The 9,994-nt window shown below is 42.9% G+C and overlaps 2 protein-coding genes across 5 annotated transcripts; both read left to right on the forward strand.

Moving 5' to 3' along the window:
* Positions 1-1,499: 1,499 nt before the first annotated feature.
* Positions 1,500-6,191, forward strand: LOC105562072 (ras-related protein Rab-14). The gene is made up of 7 exons (XM_012012595.1): positions 1,500-1,870; positions 2,739-2,851; positions 3,694-3,820; positions 3,908-4,025; positions 4,193-4,311; positions 4,401-4,469; positions 4,622-6,191. The coding sequence occupies exons 2-7, from the start codon at positions 2,746-2,748 to the stop codon at positions 4,737-4,739; spliced, it is 657 nt and encodes a 218-aa protein (XP_011867985.1). The 5' UTR covers positions 1,500-1,870; positions 2,739-2,745; the 3' UTR covers positions 4,740-6,191.
* Positions 6,192-6,839: 648 nt separating this feature from the next.
* Positions 6,840-9,833, forward strand: LOC105562073. Of its 4 annotated transcripts, none has more exons than XM_012012600.1 (3): positions 6,840-7,225; positions 8,949-9,285; positions 9,397-9,833. In XM_012012600.1, exons 2-3 carry the CDS (start codon positions 8,956-8,958, stop codon positions 9,607-9,609), a joined length of 543 nt encoding a protein of 180 aa, XP_011867990.1. In that variant the 5' UTR covers positions 6,840-7,225; positions 8,949-8,955; the 3' UTR covers positions 9,610-9,833. The 4 variants fall into 4 exon arrangements, with proteins under 4 accessions (XP_011867990.1, XP_011867989.1, XP_011867986.1 ...); XM_012012599.1 differs by having other exon boundaries at positions 6,840-7,150; XM_012012596.1 differs by having other exon boundaries at positions 6,840-7,138.
* The last annotated feature ends 161 nt before the right edge of the window (positions 9,834-9,994 follow it).

Here is a 9,994-nt window from a genome sequence, read left to right on the forward strand (position 1 = left end):
CGCCAATCGCCAATCCCAATCCAATCCGCGTCGACAATTGCTAGTCTGATTTGGCCGCAGCAACACAGATAAAATATTTTTGCAGGACGCACAAAAAATGTTCGAAGACCCCGCGTAAAGCCTCCGCTACAATGATTCTCGGTTCTGTCTACAATGGTCGTAGTCGTAAGAATAATCGACTGCGATTGGTCAATTCAGTCAGTCGCATAAGAATTGACCAATCGCAGTCGATTATTCTTACGACTACGACCATTGTAGACAGAACCGAGAATCATTGTAGCGGAGGCTTAAGAATTGACCAATTATAGTCGACTATTCTTACGACTACGACTTTACGACTACAACCTTACGACTACGACTTTACGATTACGATTTTACGACTACGACTTTACGGCTACGGCTTTACGACTACGACTTTGCGACTACGACTTTACGACTTCTGCGTGGTCTACAATGCGAGTCACAGAGTCGTAGTCGTAAGAACAATCGACTGCGATTGGTCAATTTCGTCAGACACATAAGAATTGACCAATCATAGTCGACTATTCTTACGACTACGACTTTACGACTTCTATGTAGACGAGGCTTAAAGCCTCCGCTACAATGATTCTCGGTTCTGTCTACAATGGTCGTAGTCGTAGTCGCTCGATAAGAATTGACCAATCGCAGTCGATTATTCTTACGACTACGACCATTGTAGACAGAACCGAGAATCCTTGGGCTTGTTTTCTGTTCCTGCACTGGTGAACTAGTGCAATAAATTGGAGTAAGACAAGTATATTTTTTCTCATTCTAGCTTACTGCACTAGTTCACCAGTGCAGGAACAGAAAACAAGCCCATTGTAGCGGAGGCTTTACACTTTTTTCGCAGACATAACAGACTCGTTCAATTGTCGCCGCGTGAATGATCCTGCATACGGCGTGCCCTTGTTTCGCTCGAGCGTAAACAACTCAGTCGAAAGCCGAGCGCCGGTTCCACGAAATGACATAGTGCCGTAAACACCTCTGTCGAAAGCAGTCTATTATTTGGCGCAGTTTAGTCAAGTCGAGCGAGGCGAATGTTCCGCGTGTCTTCGCGTCGCTCCTCGTAACGCGATCATTTCCTACGAGAATCTCGATCGTCTCGTACGAGAGACATTAACATTTATCAATCGCGTTCAAGTAATTGTCGCGATCCGTAGTCGTATCGTTGATTTCTACAGTGATCACGTTTTTTTTATGAATCCCACCGCACATCTCGATTCTATCGGCAGCCGTGGAATTATTCGATCAGCTGCTTCAATCGATATCCCCACGCGCCAATGTTTCCTCTTCTTCTTATTTAAATATCCTCAATCCTATTTTTGAATTCCCTCGAATAATCAATCAACCACGAAGCACAAGTGTCTGTGATACGAAACGCGAGTGGTCGCGCGCCGAGGCGGCCCTCGGCGAATCCGATTCGCCGCTCGCGCGCTGGCCGATGACGTCGCAGCGCCGCAGCGAGTGAAGTTGGGCGCGAGTGCGCGGTGCGAGCCGAGTGGAGCCGAGAGAGCGAGAGCTGACGCCGCGACGGACGTGGGGACGGGCTGGAACTGGAACTGACTTGTGGCGAGTGACAGGTGGTTTGACGTTTCGTCGGTCGCCATCGTCGTCGTCGTGCCAACGACAGCGCGCGGCCTGCCATATTGCACGTTGATCGTCCCGAGGCCGCGAGCCTTGCGTTCCGCCGTCGTGCGACTCGATGACCGAGTGAGCAGCTACGCGTTCGTGGTGCAACGAGTCCGCGGGCTGCCGCCGCCGCGCGTTCATTGTTCACACCCCTCGGTCACGGCCCAGCGGTCGCGGCAAGAAGCAGCAGCGAGCCTTCCACCACACGATCCACGAGCGCGTGAGTAATCCGCTCCGCGCGTTGTTGACGTGACTCCAGTCCGCCAATACGCGAGCACGTCCGTCGCGTTCGATCCGCGGTATCTCGTGTCCTCGCCGATCGCCGATCACGACCGCCGCGCTAATTAGGCGTAACGTAATTATGGGAGTGGGCGGCGCGGGTGTATTGTTGACGTTATCGTCTCGGCGAGGCCCGGCCGTGACGAGCAAGCGCGCGCGCTTGCCCCCGCGTCCCGTCGTCGGGCTCGGTTCGATCGAGAGTCGGGCGACTCGGTGCCGTCGGACTCGCGGATGTCGACGGCGAAAACTCTTCCCAGGTTGCTCATGAATTATTGATAAATTTGACAAACGACGTTTCTCCGTACGTCGCTCGTTATCGCATCTCTTCTCGGGTGACTTGGGGGGGAAATTTTACGCATATACCGTGTGCCGAGCAATCGCGCATTAATAAATCGATTTCTCGAGGAGCATCGAAGCTCGGACGTGTTGGTCGGCGAAAGTGTACGATTCGTTTCGAAAAATTGCATTTCTCTAGCGACGAAGATCGACGATAGTTTATCGCTATATATTTTTTTTGTGCGTGATCTTGGAATTGTATCGCGAACGTTGTAAAATTATCGACTGCACTTCGAGAGACTCTCACCTGCTGTTGGTACACTCCTATGAGTCACGCGTCTTATCTCCTGTTAAATGGAACAAAGATCGTGGGATATTCCGCGAAGTGTTGGATTCGCGTAATCCGCATCTCGGACAGCTCGGCAATGAGCTCGGGGACGAGCGCCGCGAGCCCGGGGAGCCCTCGCGGTAGATTACGAGCTTCGCAGGACGATTCGTGTTGTAACGCCGTTGTCCTAAAATTTTAATTGCAGGTACAAGATGTCGACCGGTCCATACAATTATTCCTACATCTTTAAGTACATCATCATAGGGGACATGGGAGTGGGCAAGTCATGCCTGCTTCATCAGTTCACAGAAAAGAAATGTGAGTAATGGAAGAAAAAAATAATACGTGGAGGAGAGGCCCCTATTATGAGACAGGCTCCTAATACGAGACGGCTTTCCGCTGAGTCAACGTTAGGCATCGTCTGTTGGTCCCATTATGAATCTATTCCCCCCCGGGGTGAAATCTGTTTAGTGGAAAATTGATCGTTAGATCGTGTAATCGTCGCGAAACAAAGATTGCCGATTGAATTTGGACGTTGAAAACCCACTGTCTCACATTGGAATCCTATCCCGCAATAGAGAAATTACCTCTGCATAATAATTATATTTATTTGCGGAGAGATTTGCGCGTAAAGATTGTGCCAAGTTAATTTTGTGACTTATCACTGTTTTTTTTTTATGACACATCCTCAAAGGATGCGCCGTAATCGTATGCGAATGTAATTATATGACTGCGATTCATTGCTGTGTGTGCTGTGCACGACAACGTTTGTAGTTGCAACAGTGCCCTAGCTTTCGTCTTGGTGTATCAATGGTAAAAAAATTATTCCGAGGATAAATTGTTAGATAAAAACAATTTACGTATGCGAAACTTTTTTATTCCTCTCTAGAGGCAGTTAAATATTCAACTCGTTCAGTGCCACCTGTAAATAAATTGCGCGGATGTTAGTGATTTTTCACGTGTGTACAAATTCTCATAAATCTGTTTAAATAAAGATACGCGTCGCCCGCGTGTTCTGCAATTAAATGTGCGGAACTGTTTCACTTGTGCTGCGGAGAGTAAAGCTAGAAATTGTTTCTCAATGTGTTACATTTATAGGAAGGAATTGCGGAATAAAAAGAGATTCTTATATACGTAAATGTTGTTGTGTGCACATTTAGTTATGGCGGACTGTCCACACACCATCGGCGTCGAATTTGGGACGAGGATTATAGAAGTAGCGGGGCAGAAGATAAAACTGCAGATATGGGACACTGCTGGGCAAGAGCGATTTAGAGCAGTTACCAGGTAACGACTGCAACGTTTCGGGCAATAATCGCGCCTGACGAGCGTAAAATTGTAAATGCATACAATGGAGAAAAAATTTCTTGCCAGATCGTACTACCGCGGTGCAGCTGGAGCATTAATGGTGTACGATATTACGCGTCGTTCGACGTATAATCATCTCAGTAGCTGGCTGACGGACACGAGGAATTTAACAAACCCAAGCACTGTACGTATATATTGCGTTACGTGCTGCGATGCAATTATAAGTGCTCTGTATTTAATTTTATAATTCAACATCTAAATTCAATGTCTACAAGAGAATGAGAGAAGAAAGGTTACTTTTCGGAAATATTTTATACAATCAATATGAACAAGTCAATTTTTTTTGCGCAGGTTATATTCTTAATTGGTAACAAAAGCGATCTCGAAGGACAACGCGATGTTACCTACGAAGAGGCGAAGCAGTTTGCCGACGAACATGGCTTAATGTTTGTCGAGGCCAGCGCTAAAACGTGAGTACCTTTAATATCGTAAGATATTGTTATATTTCAAACTTTAAATATTTAAATAACGAAATGGCGCGTTTGAATTTGCTCAACAGAGGACACAATGTGGAGGAAGCCTTCTTGGAAACAGCAAAGAAAATATTCCAAAGTATACAAGACGGGCGGTGAGTTTGACGATAATTTATAATTACATAAAATCATATATATTCAGTACACTGAAACACTCCAATGCCACTTGAGAGGTCTAAAGTTGATATATGTACTAACAGCTCCCGAATAATGTTCATTTGTGGATTGTTTTGTTTCTTATCGGTAGATTGGACCTAAATGCAGCAGAATCTGGTGTACAACATAATCCCAGTCAGCCAGGTCGCACCAGTCTTCAAGGAGTGTCTAATGAACAGCAGGGAGGGAAGGATTCCTGCTCCTGTTAGGTCTTATTATTTGTTTGTATATAGATATATTAATTGACCGGTACTATTAATGCATATGATTTGTACTAAGTGTAGTTGACAGATTGTCTCTTGTAGTCTATATCCTCCCTTTGATAAGCGAAGTCCACTTAAAAAAAAAAGAGAATGAAATACGTTCAGAATGATCTTTTTTTAATTAGCGCCAATTTACGATGTTCAATACAATGTTACAAGTATTCGACACAATGTAGAGACGTGCGTTGTAAAAATGATTCCGATAATATTGCTAACTTTTGACGCGTGCAGAGTCCGTGATCTGTCGATAAATACGGCTTTTGTATAATTATTGCAATTTATGTACTATTTTCACGTAGACGTTTTGTATATTTCATGCATTTTTTGCCGAGTCAGGTAAAGGAAAATAATTCATTTAGAATATACATATAATGTCATATGTAGAAGCACATATGTAGAAGCCAATCAACCTTTCTCATGTGTTCGACTGAAATTTTCTGTTGGAACGACTCAACGGCATACACAGGCGATGGAATTTACATTCGACTAATTTATACGTGCATGGGAGGATTGCATATTTGTTGTAACATGCAAGCTCTTGCTTTAAAAGATTTAATGAAAATTAAATTATAAGCGGTCAGGTTTTTTCTCAATCTCACTTTTTAAACCTGCTTTACCTGATAAGATATGCACATCCATGCGAGCTTCGTGATTTCCGTTATCGTTCGTACTAATTATAGATTGAGAAAGAGAAAGTAGGGATCAAAAATTTACTTCTTTTTTTCAATTAATATCTAAAAGATATATCTCTATTCTTGATGAAATATGAATATATATACATACACATATATATGTAAATTTAACATTGTTTTTAGTGACAAATTAAAGATTATTATTCGTCTTTCATTTGTAATATCAATTGAAAATCCAGTTTCGGTTTGTAGAATTTAAATGAGCGGATATGTGTCGCTTGAATATTACACGAAACAATGTAGTCTGAGATATCGTGCATTGTTTCCCGCATTTTTTTATCCACCCAGGGAATCTTTAACTTGACATATACTAATTCTATGCTTTATATTAGAGAACAGTATTAGCAAGATCTTATTTTTCACGTTACCTGTTCTACCGAGGGTTCACATAAACGTGTAAGCTAATTTAACATTAATAAATTAATTAGTGTTCTTTCACACACGCGCGCGCGCACACACACACAAACAAAGTTAAACTCTATCTTGTTATGTTAATGGTACAAACGTAATATTAACAGGGCTAAGGCGCCAAAAAGGAGGTAAAAGAGAAAACAAAATGAAAAGCAACATGCAACGAACACAATGATTTACGTTCTCTTCGGCGTTGTGCGACTTGTAAACGATTTGTATTCGGTAGCATAAGAAAATGCGAAGGATCGCCTCGAATAAACTTGACCAAAATTTTATCCGTCTGTTTGAACTTGAATCGGGCGGTTTCTTTTACTTCACATCCTCCAGCAATTGTATCTAAAATATTTTGAGAGGCAACGAATTCAGAATTTAATACACTTTTAGTCGCGTGTTCGACAGCATTCACGTTTTCGCGGAGCAACTTTAACACAAAGAACGCCAATCTCTGTTTTTCGTTAATGAATGCTTTCCCCAACGACTGTTGCTTCATTTCGAATGAACGCGGATTTTTTCACGTGCAGTGTCATTGTCTCTTGCTAAAAATCATCGATGTAAGTTTTGTGGAAAATCTATTTCCCGAATGTTCTATTCGTACATTATAATCAGATGCAAAACTTGTATAATAAAGGATTCAACTTGTCGCACATCGTTACAGGATAGAATAATGTAATTTCTCAAAAATCTTTTTTACCACGACCGAACAAATCTTTATTTTCACAATAAAAGATATACATTTAATCAAGTTTTGCTTACACGAGTGAAAAATTCATAATCGCGGAGTCTATAAGCAAGGCATTATTTAAAAAGAATTTTATTGTGCTTCTAATTTTTGCAGATAGTGGATTTAGGTCACTCGCAACAGTCGGGGAAAAGGTTGAAGTACAACGTGACATTCGTGAATCTCTCTCGTTTTGATCTACTTTTTGTTTTATCAAAAGTATGTCGCTCTCTTATCATTATACAACGCCTCGCTGAATATCATGGCTATTACTGTCGTGAACGTGGCGTGCTGGGGGGGCCACACTGCGAGTTTCAAGTAGCGTGCACGATCACGTTGCATGTCAACGAAATGTCAAGTGTCCATTGTTCACGTGGTCGAAGTGCGACCGACTCGACTCGGCCCGGCGAGCTCGTGGTCATTGTTGTCGATCGTGTCGTCCTCGGGGGGGAAGGATAGCTCTTTCGGGACATGAATTTACGGACGATCGCCACACTTATCGTGACCTGGCACTTGGCGAGAGGGTGAGGTGTAATGTAATCATCTAGTCATTATTGCTGCGACGCGCTCGAGAGTTGCGGTGCGTGCGGGACTGCGGATTCGGAAGGGAGGCGAGTGGCACTCGGATCAGAGAGACCAATGAATAAATGATTTAAAAAAAGGAGAAATTAAAAAGCCTGGATTTATTTACGATATCGCGGAGTAACATTTGACGCTGCGGACAATTCTTGGAGCTGAGTTTTCGTCCAATAACGCTTGCAATTCGGTGTTTCCGAACTTTTTCGGCCGACCTTTTAAATCGCTGAAACCATTCTTTGCAGATTCTTTCCGATGGACAATTGCCATGAGCTTCGACAAGTGATTTATGAGCTGTAGCTGCAGTTTTTTTTTCGAATCAAAATAATGAAGCAGCACACGTCGAAAGAACAACTTGTCACGTTCCATGTTTAATCAAAAGGAAGAAATGGCACTGTTCGATTAAACGAATCTTTTCGCACTGAATTTTATTGACAAATTTCTAACCTTTAAAATGCAGCCAGTTTCAGATGTCAAAGTAAAGCCAACGGCACACGATACTATTTTTCCTACTGGATTGCTTACGAGAGCCAATCAGGACGCAGAGTTTTCGATCAGGTGACTCAAAACTGAATCCTGGTTGGCTCTCGTAAGGAATCCAGTAAGAAAAATAGTATCGTGTGCCGTTGGCTTTAATTACACTTACAACTAGCGTCATCTAAAGCCAACGGCACACGATACTATTTTTCCTACTGGATTGCTTACGAGAGCCAATCAGGACGCAGAGTTTTCGATCAGGTGACTCAAAGCTGAATCCTGGTTGGCTCTTGTAAGGAATCCAGTAGGAAAAATAGTACCGTGTGCCGTAGGCTTAAATGTGAGCCGTGGAAACTAAAGCCAACGGCACACGATACTATTTTTCCTACTGGATTCCTTACGAGAGCCAACCAGGATTCAACTTTGAGTCACCTGATCGAAAACTCTGCGTCCTGATTGGCTCTCGTAAGCAATCCAGTAGGAAAAATAGTATCGTGTGCCGTTGGCTCAAGTTTATCGCCTAATACACTTATATAAGAATGACCTATGCCCAGTGAGAAATGATTCGTCGATCGACGTCGAAACGACGTCGAATCGACGTCGGATCGACATCGACACCATCGAATTGGCGTCGATTCGACATCATTTCGACGTCGATCGACGAATCATTTCTCACTGGGTGGAATATTCCAAATATTCTTGAAGAATATTCTTGAAATGTTCGTAGGAGTGTCTTGTGCCATCCGGGTATTGGCTTGCATGCTGATTCTTCAAATGCTTTTCCGTATTACAAAAAGAGAAATTGCAAATGGAATTCCATTCTGATTTTAAATGGGAATTATAGAGCGTTTAACTTCAACTGAGTTCACTCTTTGTCTCTTTCCAAGGGGAACAGAAAGAGACGAAGAATGAATTAAGCTACAGTTAAAAATTACGTGATGTTGGTGTACAACCGCGGGGGGCCTTAGACTTCAATCGTTGAAATTATTAAATTAAGACCAGCGAATCCCCATACAGCACAAAACTTGCAGTTATTGCAGCAATACATTGCAGCTACATTACAGCAATGTTGCAATATTGTAGCAATGTTATTGCAATGTAACTGCAAGTTTTGCGCTGTACGGGTCGTTACATCCCTTTCCTCGCATTGTACAAAGTATTTTGAATCTCTTCATTTAATCGCGTAGGACTATGCAACTGTACGATACTTCCAAGAATTGAATTCATCCAATTGTACAAAACTCAAGTTTACGCATTTACGCCATTTGGATTTGATTGAAGGAACAAAATGATGCTCTTTGACTTCACGGACGTGCAAAGCGTGGACGATTGGCGCGAGGTGTCCGACACCGTGAGAACAGTGGGAAAATCCAAAGCCGCCCTGGCGCTGCAAACGAGCCAGCTCTTCCAGAGAGCGATCCTCTTTACATTGTTGAATCCGCAGTCAAACGGCGCCTGCTTCGCCGGCGTCAGAAAACTGACGAATCTCGATCTGTCGGGATTCAAGAGTATCGAGATCGCTTGCCGGGGCCAGGGGCAAAACAGCCACTATAAGATCTCCTTGAGACATCGAGGAGAAAATTCCAACAGGGACCTCAGCTATGAACAATTCTTCACGGTAAAGTTATCGAAATCCCGTCGGGTTTATCCTTAACTTATCGTCGCTTTCTACGGCCGCGTCTAGGACAATCCTCTTCCGGTGAATATTCCGAGAGAATTTAAGTTTCAGGTGACGATGTCGGACGACAAATTTTATACTGTGACTCTACCTCTGGAAGACTTCAAGCCTTATTATCGTGGACGTGAGATTCCGAACGGCGAGCCTCTGGACACGGCGAATATTACTATGTTTGAATTTCAAATCTACGGTGGCGTTTACCTGTCCATCAAGCAACGTGGTGTATCTGCATTAGAGATAGAAACTGTAGTAGTTTCCCCTTAATAACTATTTTGGTCTTTTAAGTCATAATGGAAAAACGAAGCGTTCCCTAAAGAACATTTCTTTATTACGTCATGCATCAATGGCACGAATGCATCAAGTCTTGAGCACATAAATTTTTTGTAGTATATACTTCATCAAACATCTCATTGTCTGTAGACGAGAGCAAATAGAATGGAAATGTTATAAAAATAATAAATGGCACTATACAACATTTGTACATCAAAGACGAAAAATATTTTACATTGAATGGAACTAGAACTTGGATCAAGTTCTAGCATCGTGGACATAGGCCTCAAGCCTCGTCTACATAGAAGTCGTAAAGTCGTAGTCGTAAGAATAGTCGACTATGGCCCGGTTTCACCATGGCGAGTTAATCTAGGATGTG

The sequence above is a fragment of the Vollenhovia emeryi genome, unplaced genomic scaffold (assembly GCF_000949405.1).
Source record: "Vollenhovia emeryi isolate VEMERY1.0 unplaced genomic scaffold, V.emery_V1.0 DF939196.1, whole genome shotgun sequence".
Classification (NCBI taxonomy): Eukaryota; Metazoa; Arthropoda; class Insecta; order Hymenoptera; family Formicidae; genus Vollenhovia; species Vollenhovia emeryi.

Excerpts from the sequence above, each read along its gene's own strand:
- LOC105562072 (XM_012012595.1), top strand. The coding sequence starts at position 2,746 with ATGTCGACCGGTCCATACAATTATTCCTACATCTTTAAGTACATCATC. Across the intron at positions 2,852-3,693 it reads TCAGTTCACAGAAAAGAAAT|TTATGGCGGACTGTCCACAC; the intron begins GTGAGTAATGGA and ends GTGCACATTTAG. Across the intron at positions 3,821-3,907 it reads CGATTTAGAGCAGTTACCAG|ATCGTACTACCGCGGTGCAG; the intron begins GTAACGACTGCA and ends ATTTCTTGCCAG.
- LOC105562073 (XM_012012596.1), top strand. The coding sequence starts at position 7,086 with ATGAATTTACGGACGATCGCCACACTTATCGTGACCTGGCACTTGGCG. Across the intron at positions 7,139-8,948 it reads ACCTGGCACTTGGCGAGAGG|GAACAAAATGATGCTCTTTG; the intron begins GTGAGGTGTAAT and ends ATTTGATTGAAG. Across the intron at positions 9,286-9,396 it reads GCTATGAACAATTCTTCACG|GTGACGATGTCGGACGACAA; the intron begins GTAAAGTTATCG and ends TTTAAGTTTCAG.